At 45.6% G+C, this 25,242-nt stretch overlaps 1 protein-coding gene across 1 annotated transcript in view; it reads left to right on the top strand.

The window, feature by feature from the left end:
- ARIH1 (ariadne RBR E3 ubiquitin protein ligase 1) overlaps positions 1-25,242 on the top strand; it is a 50,388-nt gene that overhangs the window by 20,831 nt on the left and 4,315 nt on the right. Inside the window, exons 2-12 of the mRNA XM_027657789.1 lie at positions 869-936; positions 6,800-6,944; positions 10,975-11,067; positions 11,430-11,485; positions 15,059-15,125; positions 15,819-15,925; positions 16,433-16,475; positions 17,977-18,048; positions 19,859-19,990; positions 24,619-24,749; positions 24,848-24,905. Coding sequence (XP_027513590.1) covers positions 869-936; positions 6,800-6,944; positions 10,975-11,067; positions 11,430-11,485; positions 15,059-15,125; positions 15,819-15,925; positions 16,433-16,475; positions 17,977-18,048; positions 19,859-19,990; positions 24,619-24,749; positions 24,848-24,905 — 972 coding nt within the window. The remainder of the gene's footprint in view (positions 1-868; positions 937-6,799; positions 6,945-10,974; positions 11,068-11,429; positions 11,486-15,058; positions 15,126-15,818; positions 15,926-16,432; positions 16,476-17,976; positions 18,049-19,858; positions 19,991-24,618; positions 24,750-24,847; positions 24,906-25,242) is intronic.

A 25,242-nucleotide genomic window follows, 5' to 3' on the forward strand; every position in this document is an offset into this window, starting at 1 on the left:
CCCTCGGGCAAACTTCCATTTTGGTGTCAGATGGCAAAGTACACACAGCAGCTCTCAGGGGCTGCTCTTGTCTCCCTTGCATGGAAATGGTCCTAAAACTGAGCCCAGAGTGTGGATTTAGGGAGCTAAACCATGGTTCTGGGGTGTAACAAAAGCTGTGTGGTTCGTTGTGTTTCCCAGCTCATATAACCAAACCCTTGGCTGGTGGTACAGATTCTACTTGGAAGAAAAACTTGTACACAAGTGAAAATCAGCTTTTATTTTCCATCCTGTTTCTGACCTTTCTAGGCTGTATTTCTTTCCTTAGCTATATGGCTCTGTGAGTATTTTCTGGATCTTGTGCTTTGCGAACATTTAGGAAATTCCAAGGACTTTGTCATCTTACACTGGCAGCCACTTGTGTTCCAGGAGAGTTTTCAGCCCAAGTGTTTTGGTGGTCAGGGCTGGGACAAACAAGGAGTACTCTTGCTCTGCAGGTAGTGTGGAGGTTGTGGCAAAAATAGGTAGGATGGATGGAAATCAGCCCGTCCTGCATTTTACAGACATCCTGAGGTTGCATTTTGTGGGCACACTGGGTGTGGAGATGTTGGCACTCAATCACCTCATGTTGTAGTAGTAACTGATCTGCTCCTTAAGTTTTCAGCCAAATTTTCATTTTATATAGACACCTGGATTTACAGAAGGGTGGGGTTGTTTTTTTTTATTTTTCTATCTATCAAGTCCAGCTTATGATAGTAACCATGTATTGTGTGCACAGATATTGCTGTCAGACCCACTGATTTTCCCTTTGCCTATTCAAAACTCTGCTTGGTGTTCTCCTACCAGTTTGGTTACTCAATTAATGATTGGTTCTCCTTTCTTTCTCCAGAATCCAGCGACTATCACTCGAATACTGCTTAGCCATTTCAACTGGGATAAGGAGAAGCTGATGGAGAGGTAAGCAACCACCTTGTGCTTCAGACCTGCAGGAAATGTTTGTTCCTGGGTTAATGTGAGGCTGGAGGGGATGCACAGTATGTGTGGCAGGAGAATCACTTGTGTAAGCTCTAAATGTTCCCCCTTTCTCAATGTTCCTCCTTGTCTGAATATTATTAATCTCTTTTTGAGTTGTGGAAGTTGCCCATTGGAAAGAGGGATTTCCAGTTTGAACACATACAGGCACAGCATTTGGACAGGCTCTGGAAAAAAGCAAGCAGGAACAGGTCCCTGTTATCTTGCAAGTGTTTTGGGTTTGGGTTTCGCTGCTCTTGCCTGTCATGCTGGCATGTGTATTCCTGACATGTTTGTTTACTAGTCTGGCCAAGACGAAATTGCTTCTGACTGATAATGTTCCTGCCTTGTCTTCATCTCTGCAGCTCTCAGGTTTTCTTCAGTGTGTGTGTGTAACTAATGGCTTGAATTTTGCCTCTCCCTCCCCCTCAGAGCTGAGTGTTTTATGCTTATTTCTCATCTTTGATTCCCATTTGGGGAATGTTGCTGGTAAAAGTACTTTTTATAGTTTGTTGTTGCACAGTGGAGGCCAAATCCAGCTGCACTGGGGTTTTTTCAATGCCAATATTGGTGTTGAAGAGACTTGAGGGAGCTGGAGAATTCAGTTTACTTCAGAAGCTGGGGGGAGAATTAATGTGGACCAGAAGGAGCAGTAAAGACTGTAAAGGGTCTTACTGGTTGTTATGATCTTTGCTCTGAGGGCAGAAGGACTCAGGGCCTGGTTGGATTGTTTGTTTGACTTTCTCTTAATTACCATTTCTTTTGCCTGATGATCAGGGAATGGGAAGATGGCAGCTCTGTGGTTGTAAACCAGGAGCAGTTGGTGGTGGGATGAATGATAAATGTCATTTAACTCAGGCCCTGTAGTTTGGTGCTCTGTCACCCAGGGAAGGAGGAGCAACAGGTTTTCAGACTGTTAGTAATTATTTTGGAGCATAAATATTTCCACTATCCTGGGCTAATGGATTTAGGACACCTTTAGCCCCCTTTGTAGAACATTTTCAGTGATGGTGCGCAGGTATCTCTTCTGTTTTGTTTAACCTAGATTTTTTTCTTTTTCTGAAGTGATTATGTTTTTTACAGCTTTCTAGTCCTTACTTTATTTTCCTGAGATTGACCTCTTTATGTTGGAAGTCTGAAAGCTTTGTGTTACAAATATAGCCACTATTTAACTCTGGCTGCAGCTGTTAAACATTCTGATTTAGTTCCTGCTCTGCAGTGTGTGTCCACTTCTTTGTTTGAGTTTCTTGGGCTGGTTCTCTTGGTCAGGCTAAAGTTCACCCTCCTTGGCTGCCTCCATCTCCCTGTGAGATGCCTCTCCACGAGTGTAACTGAAACGTCATCCCTTTATTCAGTAGGTTTTGTCCCTTCTCATTGAAAGCTTGTTTAAGGCTGCCATCAATTTAAAAAATAAAAATTAGGCTGTGTTTTTTTTTCAAAGGGAGGTGTCAGCCGGTTCCACATGAGGTGCTTTTGTTAAGGCTTTTACAGTTTTCAATAAAACACTTCTAAGTACCCATTAATAGTTACAAATCCCCAGGTAAACATACTCATTAAAATACTTACCTTAATTCTATAGGATTACCCCTGTGAATAATGAAATGCATGACCCTTGCTTATGTAGAGGTGTTGCACACTGGTCAGAGTTTTGGTGCTGATCGATGCCCTGTTGTGTTAGAAAAACACAAAAACGTGATCTCTGGAGTACCTGGCGTTGCCTTCTGTCACTTCTTCACCAAATAACTTCTGTGAAATCCTTTGGAGTGCTCAGCTGTGTTAAAGCTCACAGTGCTCAGGAGGGTTTTGTGATTGCTGTGGTGATAGGTGAGGTTTAAGGTGGGGGGGGGAACCCCCAAAACGTGCATTTTACTTGAAAGTCCCTGTTGTTGAGTGGTGTGTGTTTACAGTACCATGTTTTACCTTAGCTCACAGTGAGTCAGCACAACCTCACAGCAGCCTTATCAAACCTGGCCTGGAGTAAAGCACACAAACAAAGTGGCTTCTTTTTGGATAAGTGGTGAGCTCTGAGCTCATGACATGAAAATTTCCATGTTTTAAACCACTTTTTTTTTTTTTTTAGCCTGGTTATGCATATTTTTAATGAGCAGGTTTGTTATTGTCTGGGCCAGCTTTGTCATGGAATAATTGCACGGTGGTGGTGAGAGGGCAGATGTGTTACAGGTCCACTTACCATGGAGTAACAGCCACAATTAAAAACTGCACTGTCCCACTGGTGAAACACTAATTATTTGTGTTGGGAAGCAAGACTGGGGGCTTGGAGCGGATTTGTTTGTAGGATGGAAGTGGGTAGTGGAAGAAGTACTCGAGTTCAGCCTCTGATATGCTGCATGTTTTTTGGAGAAGAAAGATGTCAAATACTTTGACAGTTTTATTCTGCCTCATAGGCTTGATTCCCATAGACAGGAGAGCAGCAGGTGCAGAATGACCAGGGAACCTCAGGTGGAGCTGAAGGAGGTGCTTCAGCTTTAAACTTCATCTGGATTACCTTCCAGTTTTACTGTGGCTGATGGTGTCCATCCCTCCTGAGGGGAGTTTTGGGGATGAACCTCCTCATAATGAAGAGACTAAAATGCAGCTTTCCTGCTTTATGTGCCTTCTGTGATCATTTTGTTAAAAGCCAAGTGTCTCAGTGGGTACCCAAGGCCTGATTTCATCCCAGGCAGAGCAGCAGCCCCTTACAGGTGCTTATCTTGGTGGGCAACATCCCTGTTCCCTCTGAGCGGAGGAGGGATGCCAGGATGGCCCAGATTGACTCTTCTCTAGGTATCTGGTGCTTTCCTTGGGGCAAAAAAGTCCTTTACACTATTCAACAGAGGCTGAACAGGTGAAAAATGGTGTATGGCAGGAGTTTAGATGTGGAGATATCTTTTACTGTGAGTGTTGTGATGCTCTGACACTCACAAATGCTCTTTCACGGAAGTAAATATCCCAAAGTGTGTACTAGAAGCGTTTTTTTGCAGTGAAAAGGCTTTTTATCTTTGATATTCCGGTGGATAGGATTTGATTATGTCTAGAAAACAGCGATTAGGCAGTTACAGACAGCAGGAGGAAATTCTGAGAAGATAAAGGAGCTGACAGCTTGATCCCTCTGCCAAAAAGACTTGAGACTGTTATGGATTTGGTCTTGGTAAGCAGAAGGACTTGAAAATAATTCACTGGTTTGTCCATGAATTTTAAAATAGCAGAAACCCCAACTTAGTGATGAAGGGAATGCATTTTGAAGAATTAACATAACAAATCCTCATGTATCAGAAAGGGCTGGATTTACTCAGTTATCTGCATTGTGAAGGGAGAGCAGGGCACAGAATTTAAAAGGCTGTTAAAGGTGCTGTGCTTCTCCCTAGGATGAAAATAAGGATGAAGGTACAAAGAACCAACCCTTTAACAGAGGGAACTTGAGCAAAAATCAAAATCCTTGGAGATCTTAGATGGAACCTGTTAGTAAATCCCTTATCAGTTAATTTTGGGATGAACGTTGGAGTTAGTTAATTTGCTTGGCACAAATCTGTTCGGAGGCATTTGGTTCAGAGGAGGATCCAGGGAAAAATCCAGACAGCTGGGAGGATCCCAGGAATGGGAATGGTACAAAGTGTCATGGTAGGTCCCATCAACACAGAGATGGAAAAGAATCTGGGGTTTCTAGTGGAGATTAAAATGGAGCCGCTGACAGGGAGGAGCTCTGGAGAGAGGTAGACATGGTTTGGGGTGCACTGGGTGAGATCTGCAGGAGAAAGACAGGTGAAATTGTAGGAATTGTGGTCAGATCTTGACTGGGATTGCTTTAGTTTTGGCTCCTTGGGCTCAAGGAGGTTGAGTGGAAATGGAAGTTGGTGGTTGAGAAGGTTTGCTGGGTCAGGGAAGGGGAGGAATGTCAGTGAGGAGCTCATCTGCTGTGGTGGGGAAGGGTTAGAGCTGCTGCCTGGGAATCCTTGGAGCAAAGAGCACGGGAGGGGCAAAGGGAGATCTGCCTGCACAGATGGTCTGTGGTGATCCTGGAGCAAGTGGGAAAAAGGGATGCTGATTGGAATCAGGATTTGTTCCTAACCACTGAAGGAACTGGCACAGTCTTTCCACCGAGCCCTTGGCGTGTTTGTATAAGGAGTGGTGGAGCTGCTGGAGAGCTTTATTCCAGAGTATCCGTTGGAATTGTGTGTTTTCAGGGAGATCCAGGTTTTCTTCTGCCTTTCCTAGGGTTGTTGTGGCCCATTACGATTTTGAGTCTGAGACACCACGTGCAAATAGTTGTGGAAATTACTTGCTCAGGAAGAGAATGCATGAAAAGAAAACAGCATGGGGAAGCAGGAATACTTTCCATAGGTATTCAGAAGGTGTGAGTAATTCCAGATGAAAAAAGTCAAGTTCCTGACATGGATATTCATCCTTAAAGACCAGCCCTCCATTACAAACACCTCTGGTATTTCCATAAGCATTTAGCTGGCTGTGAGTGCCAAGATTCAAGGTGCATCATTTGTCTTCATAACTTTTCCTTGCAAACCTTGCAAAGCCCCCAGCTGTGTCTGCTCTCCTCAAATGGAGCATGTCCTGCACTGGTCCTGCTGCCTGGAAGAGCAGTTGGAAGTTGAAGCAGTTGGAAACCTTTTGTGGAGTTAATATTTATCCACGACTCTTAATAAACAAATACAAGCCTGTCATGGGACTGCACTGAATTTACATGCTAAAATTTTCTAAATATACAGTTTTATATATTTATATTTAAATAGAATATATAGATTTCTGAATATAATCCTCAAGGCAGACACAATAACTTGGTTGAGTTAAATCCCTGAGCTAACACTGAAGAACAACGGCAGAGCCTCATGGATGCTGCGGTGCCAGAACTCACCACTTCCTCCCAAATTCAGTGTCCTGAAATTTAAGATCTAAAATATGTGAACTGCATCGAGATACATGTGAAACAGCAGGAAAATTAATATCTTTTAATTGTAAGTCAGGTCTTGTTGGTGAGTAGTGCTGTGAGGGAGCTGGGGAATGACTGACTGGGTTTGACTGAGGGATGTATGTGCAGGTGATGGAGCTGGTTCATTGTCTGATTTAATGAGTTCTTTGCAGCTGCTGCAGCTGGAGAAAGATGTGAAAGATCCAGGGAAGAGGCTGAGCTGCCTAACAACAATTCTTTCCAATCTGGTTCTCCTCCCCAGGTTGAGGAGCTTTTTATAAGCCTTTAAAGCAAACCAGTATCTTTTCCCTTAAGGGAATAGGAAGTAGAAAGAAAGTGGTCTTTTGTCTTCCCCCAACCAACTTTGTATCCTCTTTTCCACAAGGTACCTAATCTTTGGAAGCATTGTAAACCTGGAATTGTATTTTTTAGGAGGTTGTTAAAGAACCTCGGGTTGACTGGAGACAAAAGATACTCAAATGGCTGATGATTAGAATATTAGTAAAAATGGAAGGCTTAAACTGGAAAGAGAATTGAAGTTGGGGCCCTCAAACCTGTGCTTTAGGGTGGACTGCAAAATGGGATGTTCTTGCTCTAGTTTTCCTGTTCTGGAGTTATAATGCAAAGCAATTACTGGGGAGAATCATGAATTACTTGAAATGCAGCTGAAGAATTGAAGGTACTTGAATTTCAGGACTGTGCAATTCAAGTCAGATGGATGTGATGGAGTTGTCCAGTACCCACCTCTGTGGTGTGTTAGTGAAGAGTATGTTAGAAGTAGTGGGTGTGCAAGGTTGGAAATACTAAAAGCAGCATTTATCTCCCAAATAGAATGGAAAAATGACTTACAGAGAAGGGAGTGAAATTTTCATTCTCTCTTGTGTCGTGCAGGTACTTTGATGGCAACTTGGAGAAGCTCTTTGCAGAGTGTCATGTAATTAATCCAAGTAAAAAGTCTCGGACACGCCAGATGAACACGAGGTCATCAGCCCAGGATATGTCCTGTCAGATCTGCTATCTGAACTACCCAAACTCGGTGAGTACCTGACCAGCAACTCCCCAAATTTCCCATCTGAAACTTAACATTCTTCTGCAGAAAGCCTGTGAAGGTGCTGGGGCCTGAGCAGCCGTGTAGGAAAGCTCAGAAGAAAGCAAGCAGGTGATTTTTGGCAAGTTCAGATACGAGCTGAGATGTGCAAATAAATGGTACATGAAAGAAAAAATATGTAGGAAGCACGATGGGCAAAGGGATTTACTTAAATAGAGTGACAGGGCAGGAAAGAGCATTTAAAAGTGGTAAATAATGATATAAAATAGTCAGACTGGAAAGTCTGGAATAAAATTAAGTAAAATGCAGCTGTCTTTGGATCTTCTTGTGTTTGTGCAACACCCTCTCAGTGGGAGGAGATGAGGGTGGCAGTGCCTGCTGGGGCTCTGGGTCAGCCTCCTGCTTGGTGTTAGGTGGGTGATGGTGGGACTTCTTTTTGTGGCTGTTGACAAAATGGAAGCATTCCCATGCTTTAATAACAAGTCCAGGCTCTGCTGTGATTTCCCAGGGGCAGGACATACTGGTGGGAGATCCCAGGAGAAAAGGAGCTGAGTGGAAAGGCCCAAACAGGAGAGTTCATCCGTGGCTTTGCCAAAAGGCAGGATGACACAGTGAGGAATTGTTCCTTGGCTGGAACCTGCCCTTCCTGGGGGAGCTGTTCTGCCCCTCCAAAACACCCTAAACCATGTGCCTGACCTTTCCAGACAAAAGGCTTCACTCTGCTCTGGGTGGGATGGGAACCACAATGAGCTTTGGGGCTCATGAGCAGCCTGGGGTGAAGCCCCCTGGTTGCTCTGGATCCAGCAGAGCTGAGCAAAGCCCAGTTTCAGGCCTCACGTTCTCAGCCTTAAAGGTCACTGTTGGTCTTCAGTCAGGAACCACAAGGCTTCGTGTGTCTCCTCTTAAGCCTTGTGTGCACTGACCTCCCTTTTGGAAAGGTGAGTTGTTGCTTGCCTTGTATGAAAAGATGCTTTGAAAACAAAGACCAGCTTGAGAAATTTGTTTGGCCCTCTCCCTTATGCTAAAATCCTGCTTAAACACTGCAGGCTTTCCATGTTAAGTAATAAGGAAATAAATATGATTTTAGGCTATGCAACATTTTAAATGAAAATAGGAGGAGGGCTGAGGGAGAAAAATAGGAGGAGACATCAAATGGGCGTTGTGGAAACTTCAAATTTAGATGTCATGTTCTTAATATATTATTCTCTCCTTTTGAATGTAGTTGCTGTGCTGGCTGGAGGGACAACTCACAGCTGACAGGCCTTTCCTCTTGCTGGGGCTACATGTGCTGCCTGGGAAGCAGCTCTCTGGCTCCTGACAGCAACTACACAAAGCACACTAATACTTTTGAGCTTGTAGCTCAAATAAAATGTTAAAAATAGTAGTGGCCCCGTTGTCAGAAGAGCAGATTTTTAGCTGGACCAGTGAGAAGTGGCAGGTGAGCAGGGTTGTCTCTGATGTTGGTGTTAAGTCAAGACACATCAGAGGGGAACCTCTGTTTCTTTGCTACACATAAAAGTTGGAGCCTGTAGGAAAAGGCTGTAGTGTCTGTGTCTAAAAGGTGACTGAAATCTGTTTTGAAGCTGTTTTAGTTAATGTGAATTGTGAATTCTAGGATTATGTTTATGTTCAGTGCCTAACCTAAAATCTCAGCTTTGAAAATCCTCTTGCAATGCTAATTTTTTTTTTCACATAAAATCTGTTGGGTTTTTTTCCTGAGATCCCCTTTCAGCCCATGGAAAGCTGAGAGTTTGGAGTTGTTAAGAAGTTTTGCAGTGTTACAGTTATTGCAGGAAAGTCAGAATCTTGAATATTCCCCCTCTCGTGGGGTCATTGCAGGTGGTATTTGTCTACAGGGTGTCTGTAGCTCCAGTCATCTCCAAAGAACTGTGAGCTTAGGTTTTGGGAAGCAAAACGAGGCATTTGATGCTCTCACCCTGCAAGTTTGAAAACTTCAGGGAGATATTTTACCCACTCTCTGTCACCAACAAGCAGTGCTGAGTCCCAGCAGTTATTTTGGGTGAAACCCTTACTGGTAAGACAGGAATGAGAGGGTCGTGGCTTTGCCTCTCTCCTCTCTTGCATCCCACTCTCAGGTTCCTTGGGGGCCCAGGCTGCAGGGTGGGGGTGTTTTTGGGAACACCCTGCTGTTGTCCAGACTGTGGGTGATGAGCACACATGGGGGGACACCAGGGCTGCCTCAGGAGCCACTGCTCCCCTTGCACTCGGGGTTTTATGTCACCCCTTTTGCTTGGCTCCCTTGACATCTGCTGTCAGCTGAGCCAAAAATAATTGGGAACTCCCTCAAAGTAAAGAAAAGAGTCAAGAGATACTCTGAATTCCTTGCAGCCTTGGAGGAAGTGTGGTGGCTGCCTTTCTGTGGGCATTTAGCAAACTTTTTCCCTGCCTGAAGTAATCAGAACAAGCCTTAAATGAAGATGTTTTGTGTTGTGTGGCAGTTCCTCGTGTGTGGCTGCTGCAGGAGTGCTGGGTTCATTAAGGAGTGATCCCCTTGTCTGTGCTTGCTTCTCATCACATGTGGAGAAGCCTTAATTCTGGGAAAAGTCAGTGCTGTCTTTGGGATGGTTGCATGCTGTGGCATCCCAAAAGTTACAGCTGTTGGTACTTGTCAGTGATAATCCTGCAGCTCCAGGGGGTGTCAGTTGGGCACAGCAGCATCTGTGGAGCATCAGATCCCTCGTTAGCTGGCTCAGGGAAGGTTCAGGAGTTGGAAGGTCTCTTTTTTCAGCCTGGTGTACCTGGCACCACGCAGGTGTTGGGCCTCCTCTCTGATTTTTTGTTGGTTTTGTTGGGGTGGTTGTCTGTGTTTCAGATGCTCAGCTCACTTCAGTGACTGCTCAGGTCAGACTGATCCGTGTTGCTGCTCACAGGTTCCAGCCTGTGCTGGTGGCAGGAGCCAGACCAGTGTGAATCACAGCCTGGGAGCCCGTGGGAAGGAGGTGCTGACAGACACCTTCCCTCAGCAAAACCCAGCTGATAGACCCGTGTGGGAGGGACAAAATAAATCTGTGATGGTCAAGGAGGCGGTTTGGGAAGAATATTTTCTTAAAATGGACTCCCCTTTCCTCAGTTACCACCATCCTGCTGCTGTTTCAGGCTGTTCTGCAGAGGATTCCGGGTCCTTTCCTCTGTGGAGTTTCATGCAGGTTGATGGTATCTCAGGGTGGAGTTCTGGTTTTATCTCACTGGCTGAGAAGATGATGGTTTGAAAAGCTAAGCCAGCAAATATTACCTTATGGTGGTACAAGTGAAGTGTTTTAAATACAGTTTTCCTTGCCCCTGGCCCTGGGTGTAAAATAACTTTAAGCTGACCAGAGCAAAGTACCTTAATTCCAGTGTTTCCTCAGCAGTGTTTGCTTCTCCACCCCTTGTGTAACCACTCAGTCCCAGATGGAATCTTGACACACACTGTGCAAGATGCAGACAAGGATGGAGTTGTCCTTGTTGCTGTCTGTGACAGCTGATCATTATTGAATTTTATTTAGCAATTTACACCTGCCAATTAGGATCTGTAGTGTCTTCATCTGATGAGCATCTGGGTTTCAGGGGGAAGTTTCCCAAGGAGGTCTGGGATTTTGGGCAGCACCCACATGTGTCAAGCAGAAAAAAAAAAGAGGAATGAAGACTGTATAATAATCCTATCACTGTGACCTGTTTAGTGTTGCATTTATTTGACTGATTTCCAGAGTCAAACAGGAGAGAGCTCCATGTACACTCCTAAAACAAGGATAAATTGAAATGGGCAAGCAGGATGGAAACATGGGCCACACCTTTCCTTACTGCTGGGGTTGGGGATTAGAGCCTGGCTTTGGAAGCATGACTAAAGCTGCCTGGGCAATGTTCTGTAGTGGTGATGATGCAAAATAAATAGTGTCTCAAGTTTGGTGTGGGAGTGAGAGATGTGATGGGTGAACTGCACAGTACCAAGGAGATTGAAATTATGGAGTGAATCCATGTGATAGAATGATCCAATGCCTGGTGTTCTCTGTCATTGCAGTACTTTACTGGCCTAGAGTGTGGACATAAGTTCTGTATGCAGTGCTGGAGTGAATATTTAACTACCAAAATAATGGAGGAAGGCATGGGACAGGTAAAATGTCAACTTACCTCATGGCTTATTTCTGGAAATTCTGGGTATTGGAGAGGAGGAGGAAAGAAAAGGGAGAGTCTTCCCTAGTAAAGTTTAAAAAATCCAGAAGAGCAACCCAGAGAAAACCCAGCCCCAAAGGTTTGGGGGCTGCAGCCTCTGCCACAGGTGGATCTGGAGGGAACTCTGTGGGGTTGGTGCAGGTGGGGGGAGGAATCTTGCACAGGGCCACACCTGGGATGTGTTGGGAGAGCTAAAGTGCTCTGGTTGCTGTGGATTGTGGTGAAGTATGTTGCCTTGGAATTCTCTATGAAGCAAAAATAGGATAAACTCTGTTCCTCCCATGCCCTTTTTGTGTTTTTCAGACCATTTCATGCCCTGCCCATGGCTGTGATATCTTAGTGGATGACAATACAGTTATGTGAGTACGCTCAGTTCCTACCTCTTGGCTTTCCTCTCTTTGCATTTTGTTACTCATGTGCTGTTAAGATGTATTCAAATGCTTGTAACAGACTGCACCCAGGCTTTCAGACAGCAGAGGAGTCTGTCTTGGATGGTCTGTGTTGATATTGGGATGTCTCTTGACCTCCTGTGTGGCTCTGAAAAACCTGTGTGGCAGGACTGGGAGAGGAAACACTTCCTGACCAGTTTGGTCATGAGAGCAGAATTTCCAAACCTAGTTTAACTGCTTTGTGCATTTTGTTTCCTTTGATTCATGTAGGAATTTGGACCTTCCCTCCCAGGCCAACCCACTGATTCCCCAAGTCCTGTAGCTGTAGGTGATGGGTGAGTCAGAGGACACGAGTCGTAGAGGCAGGTGGAGGGTGTGTTTTATGCCCCTGATAGGAAGCAAGGTACCCTCAAACACCAGATTTGGTTAAGCTGGTGTGTGAGCCTGTGTCACTGGAGTTATTAAGTTATCCAGCTGTAGGGTGACTGCTCACATGTGGTGGAGCAGTGAATTCCATGAGCTTCCTTTTCTTTTATATTGGAGGAGGTTATTGAATGAGTAATATCCTTCGTAATTCTGAACCTTCATTAAGTTCATTTTAATTCTTCTTGCTAAAAAGCATCTCAATGGGGGCTTATTCTGTTACCTTATTCTTTCCTTCCTGAAGCCTGACTCACTCATTGATATTAATTTGCTGGGGTTTATTATCAGTTGCTTTCAGAGTAGTGATTTTTCCCAATCCCTCTGCAGTAGTGGCTCTCAGTTAGTCATGGAGTGTAGGCTGGATGGAAGTGGAAGGAGCTGAAGTGCTTTCCTGCCCTGTTGAGGGGTTGGTTTGTAGAGTTCAGTGCGTGGAAACTGAGCTGAAGTTGGCATATCTTGAGTAACTCGATTGAGATTTTTGTTTACCAGAGTTTGAACTTCAACTTGAGGTGTCGAACGCTCTCAGCAGGAAGTTTTGTGAGTGTTTTCTTGATTGCAACAGTTGGAATGAGCTGTTCAAATAGTGCATATGAAGCAGAGTGGCTGAAATCACTGGAGGCCGTGATGGCAGCAGCAAGGAAAGGATGGGAGAAGAGGAGAGCAGTGCCATGGGATTCCCTCTTGCCTGGAGGTGGCAGAGACAGGAGGCCTGTAATAGGGAAATGGCTCTGGGTGCTGAAGCAACCAAAGTCCCTTTGTCTAAGTAACACTATAAACATTTCCTAGAGGTAAAAATCCGCCTTTCCCTGATCTTACCTGGATTTCAGGGGGAGGAAGGTGTGGTTTTTTGCCCAAGTCTAATGCTTCCTTTAAAAGCCAAGGTGGACAACTGGCAGTCTTAGGAAACAGCATGAATAAAAATGTGAGGAGTCCCAATTGGAATCAGCATCCATTTCTTTGTCCTTAGTTATTCTTTTTTTAGGTCTTTTCCTTCTTATAAAGTTCCAGCTTTCCAAGCTATAGAAGCCTAGGATTAACATGCCATGTGTAGGGACATCAGTCTTCATCCATCAGAACACCGACGCAGATGGGCCAAGTTGTTCCTTTGCTCCCTTCTCAGGACTTGCCCTCACCTCCAAGTTGGATTATCTCCATATGAGTCCAAACTTGGCAATTCAGGTGACTTTCCTGGATTTGTGAGTATTTGGCCAGCTTAGAGTCCTGTTTCCTTGTTGAACTAGAGTGGGAAGGTTGAAGGGAGAGTCTTTTCCAGGACCTCCAGCCTGGCTGAAGGTGATCTGTAGCTATTCCTCACTCACCTTTGCTCGTGCTGCTAGGAGTTGCTTTCACCCCCTTGACAAGTTGTTAACTGCATTAATGAGCAAGGTGGGCTGCCCTCATTTCTGCCCTGGTTGACTCTGCCATCAGCCCACTCAGTGGGAATGGATGGATTTTGAGTTCCTGTTTGGAGGTCATAGGCAATTCTGCCTCACTTCTAATTTATGGTCTGATAAAGGATTGTTCCCATCTTTAGGTGAGGTTTTGAGGTTGTGTAGTTGCAAACTAAGCTCCAAGTTAAAGGCTGCTTTTTCAAGAGTTTGCTGTTCCCACCTGGCTTTTTTGGTGAAGTTGCTTCTTTACGAGCTTTGCTCACAGAGGAATGTACCCCAAAATATGATTTCTGGGCACTGGGCAGGGGTTTCGTCTTTTAATTTGTCTAGTTTCCTTTATGATTTGGCAAAAGACAGTCATATTCCAGGCAAAGTTCTTGAAGGTCTTGACCTGAGTGGTGCTGTAGGACCTGGAGCAGGTGAGGTTGTTGACATGGGGCAATCAAAACATGGTTAGTCATGGCAGGACTGTTCATTTAAATTCCAGTTCCTGATATATTCTTATAATATAATAAATTTTTGAAGTGACATTTACTATGTCTACAAGCCCAAGTATGGGGTATAAAAAAGTGAAATTTATAATTTGTATTAAATTAAAATTTGAGTTTTTCTATTTTTCACTGAGTTGAACTCCAGAATTGCAGGCTTGCCATGGACACAGGGCTGAAGAGATGCTTTGTCAGCTGCTTTGTTTTATTTTAGCCCTGGGAATTGAGCTGCCACGTGCTGTGTTTTATGTAATAACCAGCGTGTGGTTTGGTGAGGAGCTCCCCAGGCTGCCCAGGGCTGGGATTTATGCAACATCCCTAACGAGCATTGGCAGGATAACATGCAGGAGTACCCTTGGGTTGGGCTGCACCTGGAGTGGATAACCCAGTAATTCCAATGTTTATGGCCTGTAGAAAGCCTGTGTTCCACAGGAGGATTTAAACCAGGAACACCACAAAGGGCGTATTAGTCCAGCTTTGTATTCAGACGGGGGAAGACACTTCAGTCATATCTGAAAAACATTTATAAAGGTGCTCAGCTATCCATAATTAAAGTATTTTGGATGTATTTAGACTGGGCAGTCTGCAAATGCCACCTGGGTTGGTGTGCCCAGGAGACAAGTGGTCGCTGTGCTTTTAAAGAGTTCCCATCAGCCTGGTTTTCCTCTCCCAGTTCCAATTGGGAATTAAAGTCCATGTCTGGACTTACAGTCCACATCGTGTATAACCTCAGTGGTGTTGAATTCAAATCAACTTTGTTTTTATGGTAAACAGATTAAAACACCAATAAATTTTTCACCTGAAGCCGTGGCATTCCAGTGAAACCCAGATAACTTGAGGCTTCTCAAAGTTATGGAACCACACAGCGGTTGTTCTGGAGCTGTTTAAAGGGATTTACCACAAAATGTGCATGTTTTATGTAAATGAACTGTTTACATTATTTGCTTTGTTTCTTGGGCTCTTCAGGAAAGTATTTTAAAATAAAAATCCTCACAGCAAGAGGTTCAGTTCTTTTGAAATGCATGAGCTTTCTGTTTTTGAAGCTTATATATATTAAATACAGTGCATGTAGTTTTCATAATAATAAATGATCTAACAAGTGAGTAGAGATCAGTAAGTACAAAAAGTACCTGCAAATGTAGAAGGATGAATCAAACCCATTTCTCTGTCTTAACTTACTGGATATATATGGAAAAAATGAGTTTCCTACTACAGTTTTTCTGTTTTTTCCCTTCCCACAGGCGTCTGATCACAGATTCCAAGGTTAAATTAAAGTACCAGCATCTAATAACCAATAGTTTTGTAGAGGTGAGTTTTTATTTGAAATTTTTAATGATTTCTAGGGTGGTTTTGTCTTGCATATGTACTAAACTAGAGACTTGAGGCTATTTTATAACTGCAGAGCAGGTTTTTTTGCATAATCTCTAATCAAGTGTGACTACAGAGATTGTTTTGTAGCCCTTTGGGTTACAGGGATAGTTGTAGGAAAAGATTAAAAAACCTTTATGACAAAAGACCTAGAGATGAAGAGAATGCAAGAGCTGTTGTTTAATATACAGGTTCTGAGGAGCACTTAATATTTACAGTTCTTGAATGTTCCCTGAGATACTTGACGCTGAAAACCAGGAAACACAGTCCTGAAAGAGAACACACCTTAAACATTTGCCGTTTGAAGTAAAGCTGCAAAACTGTTTTTGGCAAAAGCAAAAATAAAACTTGGAGAAAGCAAAATAAACGTGGAGAAAGGTGCTTTGGAAGGGTTTCCATTATCCCAGTTTCCCAGTTGTGTGTGTTCAGATTCACTCTGGAGCCCAGGATAGGAAGTTACTGGGATCAAGTTTGAAGCCATTGCCTTCAAACATCAAGTCTGAAGTGATGTTTGTGGTGGGTTTAGGTTTAATCCTTTCAAATGGTTGAAGCCATGGCAAAGGGATGCAGGGCAGGAGGTGTCCTTGTGCACATCCCTGTCCCATCCTGTGGGTTTTGTGCTCTGTTCTGCAGTGTAATCGACTGTTAAAGTGGTGTCCTGCCCCCGACTGCCACCACGTCGTCAAAGTCCAATATCCTGACGCCAAACCCGTGCGCTGCAAATGTGGGCGTCAGTTCTGGTAAGAACAGCCAGGAAAAGACCTTGGTGCTGCCCTTTACTTACTGCCTTGAAAGTGTGATAGTCTGTATTCATGGAATGCCAGACTGGTTTGGGTTGGAAAGGGACCTGAAAAAGGTGATCCAGTCTCACCCTGTGCCATGGGAAGGGACACCTTCCACTATCCCGGGTTGCTCCAAGCCCCGTCCAACCTGGCCTTGGACACTTGCAGGGATGGGGCAACCACAGCTTCTCTGGGCAACCTGTGCCAGGGCCTCACCACCCTCACAGGGAAGGGTTTCTCCCCACTATCCCATCTAACCCTCCTTTCTGTCAGTTTGAAACCATTCCCCCTTGTCCTATGCTGTTTTGAAGGATTTGATGCTGGAGGGCAGTATAGGCTTAGATGTTTCCTTAGGACTGGCTTTGGTCTCTCATTAGAACTACTCAGAAGAAAAACTCCCTTGTTTAATTAAAAGTACAATTATCTGCCCTGTTTGCTTACTTTCCCCCTTTCTTTCCCTCACAGCTTTAACTGCGGTGAAAACTGGCATGATCCTGTCAAATGCAAGGTGAGCACATCAAAGTTCTTTTCTAAATGCATGACTTGCAAGTTTAAAGTCAGTTTGTGCAGGACTTAGAAATGAAGCCCAAGCTTGGCCTATCATAGAATATCCTGAGTTGGAAGGGACCCACAAGGATCCTCGAGTCCAACTCTTGTTCCCATCAGGAAGCAGAGTAGCTCAGCTGTTTAGACCACAGGGGGTGAAGAACCAGTTAAATCATACTGGGGGCCCTTCCTGCCATGCTGGGAGCCTCAGAGTTGGACCTTGTGAAGGAAAGGTGCCTCAGCCAGGTGGGAAATGTGTGGATGAGGAGGAGGCTGTTCCACCTGTGACCCTCTGCGGAGGGAGGAAGATGTTTTTTGGACAAGGAGCATTCCTGTATGAGCTGTTTCTGTCGGTGTTTGGTGCTTTGTCAGGCATGTGATCTGTTGTACCAAAGGAATTAGTTTGGTCCTGGACCTGCTGCAGTGCCCTGAGCTCTAGAACTGTTTGTGGAGCTGTCAGAAACTGTAACCAAGCCTGGGATGCTGTGGCCTGTGCAGAGCTCAGGGACAGACAGACATGTTCCATGCCTTGGGGACAGAGCACTTTGCCTTCCTAGGGACACAAAACCTGCCCTTGGAGAGGGGAGGGGAACCCCAGCAAAGGTTCAGCAGGATTTAGTTGGTCTTTCCAGACTGGATGTGGTCAGGTTGTTATCTAGCAGGTGCAAGCAGTGTTTTGCTTTTGTGACTTTGATAAAGCCATGTTCTCAGTAAGGTTTAAAAAAGAAATGAGCATGAGGTGAGCATTGCAAGCCTGAGATAAAACCTGGCTGATGTGAAGCTCGGCATCACAGAGGGTCTGACTGCAGTTTTGGCACATCACTGTTAAGAGACTGGTTTGGCTTTGAAAGGACCTGAAAGGTGATCCAATCCCACTCCTCTGCCATAGGCAGGGACAGCTTCCACTGGGTGTTCCAAGCCCTGTCCAACCTGGCTTTAGATGCTTCCAGGGATGGGGCAGCCACAGCTTCTCTGGGCAACCTGTGTCAGGGCCTTACCACCCTCACAGGGAAGAATTCCTTCCCGGTATCCCATCTAACCCTGCCCTCTGTCACTTCGAATCCATTCCCCCTTGTCCTGTCACTCCAGGACCTTCAGAATAGTCTCTCTCCATCTTTCTTGTCGCCTCCCTTCAGGTCCTGGAAGGTCAAAATCAGGCCACCTCGGAACCAAAATGTCCTTATTATTTCAGAGTCCACCCTGAAGTTTGTGTTGATTCAACTGGAGAACAGCAATGAGTTTGCAGAGGTGTTTGTGGGGGTGCTCGTGCTCGCTGGATCAGGACGGTGCTGCAGGAACTGTCTGCACCTAAATTAGCTGCTGTTTGCACAGTTCCCCAGCGCCTACCCCCCCTATTCCCATGTGGTTGTGTGTGCCTTTCCTTAATGCAAGCAGGTGCCTTGGGAACATTTCCAGTTCCCCTATTTAGACTTAACTCTGTTCTTTCACCATTTTTCTGACAGTGGTTAAAGAAATGGATTAAGAAGTGTGATGATGACAGTGAAACTTCTAATTGGATTGCAGCCAACACAAAGGTGAGGGGGTTTCTCATGTTTTATATATAGATTTTTATATAGATTTATCAAGCAAATTCCTCTGCACTAGGTTTTTTTTTTCTGTTCCATGCTAAGAGCAAGCCTTAAAATGTACAGTACACTGAAGTGCTCTTGTTTGAAGAGCAAACAGGTGAGTTCCTTCAGGTTCAGTGGCGTTTGCTCTCGGAAGAAAGAGTTAATTGGAGAGCCAAAGCTCGGGATTTAGGTGTTTGGGCTCCTGTCTGGCACCAGTGGCTTCCCTAAGCAAGCCTGTGCCTCGCTCCATGTGTGCAACATGTTCCCACCACCCGTGCTGGGTTTGCTGGGATCACTTACATCTGCCTCTGAATCCCAGGGGTTGGCCTCCGGAGTGGTTCATTTCCTCTGGGCAGCATTCCAGGTCTGGACTGGCAGAACAGCTGGTTGAGATTTTATTATGTAAATGTCTTCATCCTAGTTAGCCCAACTTTTGCCTGAAACTTCAGGGTTTGATAATTTTGGGATGAATAAAAGTCAGGGTTGGCGTGGTGGCAAGGAAACAAAAGCAGCAGATGCTCTGGAGGGTGAGGATCAAGCCCGGGGCTCCTGGCTGGAGCCTGAGGGTGGAGGAAGGTGGGGAGGGAGTGAGGAAATGGCTGCTTTGTTTTCTTAGCTCTGTTGTGTAACTGGTTAATGGCATTGTTTGCAGCAGCCTCGCTGCTTTCTGGGGCTGCCTGCCTGGTTTTCATTGAACTGGAATGTTGCATTATGGTGAAAGAGAAACACCCATCCTGCAGTTAGAATCGGGCTGGAATTGGGCAGTGTCCCGTGGGCTGAGGGCTGTGTGTCCCTGCTTGGAGCCTGCACATTGACAACAAAGGGAATTTGCCTTTGTTTGAGTGTGTCCTATCATGGCTCAAGAACTGAACTAGATTTGATCAGAGTTTGTTGGTCTTCAAGTCCTGTTCCTATTAAACCTGAGGAAGAGCAGCCAATATCTTGGAAGAGGCTGAGTGTAAGCACTGCTAGCCTTGGGTATCAAATATTTGGGACATTGGAACAGTCACAGCCATATTTTGCCTGTCAAAGCCCTCAGGATCTGTTGCTGACCCTCAGGGGGAGGATCTTTGGGTTTCCCATCCTGTACCTGACCCTGCCTTGGGAATAATAAGATTGTTTGGGAGGGCAACACCCATCAGGAGGGTGGCATCTGGCACCAGCCCAGCTTCTCTGTTAGTTCCTGGAGTCTGGTGTGAGCAGCAGAGCTGTTGTCCTTGAACAGCACTGTCCAAGCTACTTCCTCTAATATCTTCCAAGACAATCCTATGTGGAAATACTTTGGAGTGCAGGCTGCAACAGGGAGGAAAAACCAACTGTCCTGGAGTCTTGTGGTATCCATATCCATTGAATTAGCTGAAGGACAATGTGACAGTTCTTCTCTCTGAACTGACGCTGGATTTGGTTGAGGGGAAAGTTGGCAGGGAGAGTAACCCACCCCTCGTGCTGATCTCTGCCTTCTGTGGGCAGCAGGGTGGGGAAGGTGGGAATCTCACCCTCTGGCTGCTGGGACATGTGCCATGGGGGCTTCACAGCCCCTGGAGAACTGGATGGGCCTAGAGTCCCCCAGCCAGCACCTCTTCCCGCCTCAGTTCCTGCCGGGCCTTGGCCAGAGCCGCAGAGAAACCCAAGGGTGTGTCTGAGAGGAGCACAGTTCCTCCTGGAACCAAGGAAAAACCTGTCCTGCTGTAGCATGAGTGATAGGCTGGGATGGGAATTGCACAGTTGGAGCACGCATCCATCCGTCCTTTCTCTCTCTCTGTACTTTTCCTAGCAGGAAAACAGGGCAGTCATGCTCGTCGAGGCACGTCTTGTGCCTGCACAGCTGTTGGCTTCAGGGACTGAGAGTCAGAGCCCAAAGTCTGCGTTGAATTTCTTCATTTTGAAGAACGTAGAAAGGAATCAGGTACCATCAGATGCAAAAATCCCCATTTTCAATGGGAAAAACTCTTCAGGTGTTTCAGTTGTGACTACGGGCTCCATTGCCATTTCTTGCTTTTGGAAAGGGCTTTCTGGAGCCATCCAGGCATGAGGCTGAGCTGCAGCCCTGTCCCATGTGGGCTCCAGTCAGGAAAGGACACTTCCTGTTGTACCAGGATGAAGGTGTAAGAGACAAATACCAATCCTCTGGAATGTGGGCTTGAAATCTGGCTAATCCTCTGCAACCGGAGAATGTGAGATACATTTGTTCCGGCTTGTCCTGGGGGACAGAATGGGAAAGGAAAATTAGGCAATTGTTATGTTAGAGAATAGAAAAGTGAAACCCAGCTGAATCGGGTTCTGTTCCCGAACTGGAATGATGTGATGCATTTTTGGATGAATTATGTAGAATGGTCTGAATGAAAAACGAGGAGATTGAGTAGCGAGTTCTGTGGTTTCCGATATAATTTTTTTATCCTTTTGCATTCATTTACTTGCACTTAGGAGACCTAAATTCCTTCTACTTCTACAAAGGATATAGCCCTTGTAGCACTGTGCTGGAGTAGATGGCTTTTTTCTTAAACTAAGCTACTTTCACATGAGTTCAGCTTAACTAAATTAATTTAAAGTTGAGATAAGGCAATACGAGTTCTTTATCAAGCCTGTAGTTCTCAGTCTTCTTGAAGAACAGGGTTGAATAATCCAAGGATTTGCACATTTCTTTCTTTTTCAGTTTGTTGGACAAACTTGGTTCTTCAGTAGTTCCTTTCTTGAGTTAAACTGGGCAGGTTTCAGATATTTGGGAATAAAGAAACCACAGAGATCCATTACTTCTGTTAAGTGGACATTCAGAGGAGTGCAAACTACAGAAAACTTGGATTTGTGCATTTATTTTGGGCTCTGAAGGTGTATCAAGACTGGCTGAAAGTAGCCTAAAAGGAGGAGGGTAAACTGGTTTTAAACCTGAATGTAAGCGATGTTAATCTCCTAAAGGAAGAAGAACAAAGACTAATGGTGCAGATCTTCACCCAAGGCACTGGGTTTTATTGTTGAAGTTAAATTGGTGTTAATGAAAGTTGTTCATCTGATACTAAAAATGCCCCAGCCTTGCTGCTCCTGGCTCCTGGCACATCCCATCGTCACCTTCCGGGCTAGACAGGGCTTGAATGGCTGATGTACAAACCAGGCACATTTTCTTCCTCCAATGAAACTATTGGCCCTTTTCTCCTCTGAGCGAGATAAAATGGCACAAACCCAGTTCTCTCCCTTTTCAGGTCACTTTTTAATGTCTGAACACACGCTCCCTCTGTATTTTCTGGAAATCCTACACTTGTTCTGAGGCGTGGAAGCTCTGGCAGCACTCACAATCCTCCCCAGCACTGAACTGTGCTCCTTCGTTTCTCACCGTGCCGGGGTGTGAACAGCATCTTTCCAAAGGTGTCCAAGTGCCATCTTTTCCTCTCGGATGAGCTGGTGTTTCAAATATGTTTAAAAAAGCTTGGCTCTGTGACTCTAGGTGTTGTCAGGGTGTACTACTTTGTGCTAACCTTAATTAAGTTCAGCATTTTTGGGTTTTGTTGAAAAGCATTAAGAAATCCTGTGGTGTTAGAGAATTCTTTCTCTTCAGGATGGGTTAGAGGTGATGGTGTTGCTGTGAACATGGCTGGGAGGCTGATGGCCATCAGTGGGAGTTCTGGAGAGGACTAATCTCTTTCACCTGCCCTGAAATAAGAAATGTATTTCTATTTAGCCTCCTGTTTATAAAACAGCAGCTGAGGTTTATGGCGGTTTTTTTAGGACAGAATCAGGATTGTTCTCCTTTGCCAGGTTTGCCCAGACTTTTGTTTCCAAGCACAGCATGAAATTGTTTGGGTTGAACAATGTAAATGAGGTCACTTCTGCGTCCTGGTATGACTGATAATGTGCAGAATACTCTGCAGGTTTAGTAACTTGATTTGCTGGCTGTTATGTTGTTGTGTAGCCGTAATTCTCAGGAAGATCTTCTTTCCCTATCCTCCTTAATCTATAAATCTCTTCCACTTGTTGTGTTGGTGGCTTGAGTAGCTACGATTTTTTTTTTCTACTGGTGTTCAGCATTTCTTTAGTATGTGCATTTCATGGCTTTAATTTTTAATCATATTCAACTTCTACACTTTTACACAGCTTTGTGGGTCTGTACTGTGTCACCTCTCTTGCTTGTGCTTTGCTTGACAGGAGCTTGGAAAGGATGGCATTCCCTGTGAGAAAAGGGCTATAATTAGATCCTAGAATCATGGAGTGGTTTGGGTTGGAAGAGAACTTGAAGCCCATCTTGTTTCACCCCCTGCCATGGGCAGGGACACCTTCTACTATCCCAGGTTGCTCCAAGCCCTGTCCAACCTGGCCTTCAACACTTCCAGGGATGGGGCAGCCACAGCTGCTCTGCGCAACCTGGACCAGGGCCTCCCCACCCTCACAGGGAAGAATTCCTTCCCAGTATCCCATCTAACCCTGTCTTGTGTCAGTGGGAAGCCATTCCTGCTTGTTCTGTCCCTTCAGGCCCTTGTCCAAAGTCCCTCTCCAGCTCTTGGAGCTCCTTTAGGCACTGGAAGGGTCTTTTTGTCCTAGTTTGCATCCCAGAGCTTGAAGCCCTGAAGCACTAAGGACACCCTGGAAAGCTTGATCCCACCTCAAAGCCAGGAGGGCAGAACTTCTGTGCTCCTGATTGAGCCTCGCTGGGAGCGAGGTGGCCCCACACCCGGTGGTGTGGACGTGCCCCATGGCACCTCTCTAGCTTGGCAGGTCATTTGGGAACCGTTCCTCCCTGTGTTCCAGCTGTGGGATTTTGCTGAGCAGGAGGGATCACAGCAGCTGTTTGGATGAGCCGTGTCTCCCACCGCGGACGTCGGCACCTCGTCAGATGGGATGTGCCTGGAAGAGCTGCACAGCTCTGCGACCACCGTCTGCTCTGAAAACCACCCGTGGCTCTGTGTCCTGGGGCCATCGTGGTGTGGCGAGGGCAGTGCCACTATCTGTACCTGTTAGCCACAGGCACCCTGGCTGAGGAGCATATGGAACAGGGATCCTCTTAGCCGGGAAGGATATTGTTGGGATAAACCTGAATCTTGAGTCTTGACTTGCTGGTGCAGGATTGGTAGAGGGAAGAGGGCTGCCTGCAAAAGGAAAATAGGTGCTCTGATCAAAGGAGATGGTATTTTGACTGTGAAGTTCACAGAACTGCAGTGACTAATTGGGAAAAAGCTTCCCTGGCTGAGTATCCATCCTGTGGAGGGTCCTAGGGGACAGCTCGGTGTTGTGCCCCTGAGAGGGCCAGCACAGGAGCTACTGTGCTTCACTTAGTTTGTAGTACAGTTACTCTGTAGGACAAACACAGATGACCAGGAGGAGGCAGGCCTGGAAAAAAACCCTTTATGTGCTTGGTTGCTGCTTGAACTCTTTGGTTCGGTGTGTAAATTCTCCTGTCCCAGACAATACAAACAGGCAGACTCTGTGGAAAAGCAGTAATAGTTGGGACACTCAGAGTGGGTGAACAGGAACCTCTTGGATTGTGTCCTGTGTAAAAATAGCAGTTCTTGAGTGATTGTGTGAGTTGGTTTCTCCCTTTACTGAGAGTTTCTCTGAACGCCAGCGTAGGAACTGGTTGCTCTGACCAGCAAAGATGTGCTCCAAGCTGGGGAGGGGGTTTTACAAGCTTCTGACCCAAAAGCTGCAGCTGAATTTACAGGTGTGTGTATTATCTGTTTGGATATATTTGTTACTGCCTTGTAGTTCAAAACTGGCTTCTGCAAAAACTCCTTGAAGGCTGGTGTGGTTGTGGGATGAGCAGATCTGGCCTAAATTGGTTTTATTGTTGGTGTTTTTTCCTCTGCATTTGCTGCTTTCTTGATTTGTTGATTTCTGAGCTCATCGAGACTGTGATATTGGTGTTTTAAAATTCCCAAACTATTCCCCAGATATTTCCCAGTGCACTGCTGCTCTTTGAGATCCTCACATTTGTCAAAGGCCTCTCACCCGAAAGGGAAACCCCGTGTGAGCTTTTGTGGAAAAGTCTTCAGTGAGGTGTCACATGAAGGGGAAAAAAGGGACCTGATGGGAAACGCGGAAAACACCTCAGGAGGAGAAGTGTCTTTTTAGCTGACAGCAGGTTCTTTGAAGCACACTAGATTCTTGCTGCATGTTTTCAGATCCTTTCTGGATGGCATTTTACAGCTGCAGGTGTCTCGGATCGGTAACAGCGTGATACCAGCTCAGTCTGAGCGTGGCGTGGACCAGACACTTGGTGGGGAGGAAAGCCAGACGCTTCCCTGGGCTGTTCCAGACCACTGCTGCTGCTGGGATTTTGGGGAAGGTCATGAAGTGACCCATCCGGTGTACCACTGTGAGAGCAGCAAAGATAAAATGTGTTATTCCTTATTTTTGCTATCTAGCTGCTCCAGTTTTGGAAGTATTTTAAGGCCTGACTCGGAAGAGGATCTTGATGTTCAAAGGGAAGAATTAAATCATGTATTTCACTTGATGTGCTCTCTCTTGCTGCCATGGAAACCCTTCCAAGTTGCCAGGCTGTTGTGGGTCCCGTGCTTGCCCTGCTAACGGTGCTCTCTGTCCTGTGGACAGGAATGCCCGAAATGCCACGTCACCATCGAGAAGGACGGGGGCTGCAACCACATGGTCTGTCGGAACCAGAACTGCAAGGCGGAGTTCTGCTGGGTGTGTCTGGGCCCCTGGGAGCCCCACGGATCTGCCTGGTGAGTTCGGGAGCGTGCCTTGCTGGAGGGCGAGGAGGTCGTGGTGCCAACGGCATGGATTTGGACTGAAATCTGTGGAATCGGTGTCCCCGTTACAGGTACAACTGTAATCGCTACAATGAGGATGATGCAAAGGCAGCAAGGGATGCACAGGAGGTGAGTCCATAACCTTTGGTGACGAGGGAGATCACCAGCCCTGTGGTTGTGCTTTCTGTAAACCTACACAGCTGCTCTGGAGAAATTCGTGGATTTGGGCACAAATCTAAGGGACAGTTAAGTCTTTCAGTGTTAAGATAGGGATGGCTTTGCTGGTATGTGCTACCTCTGTACATCCACAACACACAAGTTGAACCATGCCCGTGGTGTTATTTTTTTACAGCTGGTCTGTCAGTGTGAAGAAAATAAGATTAATGAGAGTGTATTGAGTCATCTTGGTTCTCTTGCACTATTTAGCACACGGTGTCTTTCCCTGCTCTATAATCAACCTAAGGTT

Source organism: Corapipo altera, unplaced genomic scaffold (assembly GCF_003945725.1).
Source record: "Corapipo altera isolate COAL_440 unplaced genomic scaffold, ASM394572v1 308, whole genome shotgun sequence".
Classification (NCBI taxonomy): Eukaryota; Metazoa; Chordata; class Aves; order Passeriformes; family Pipridae; genus Corapipo; species Corapipo altera.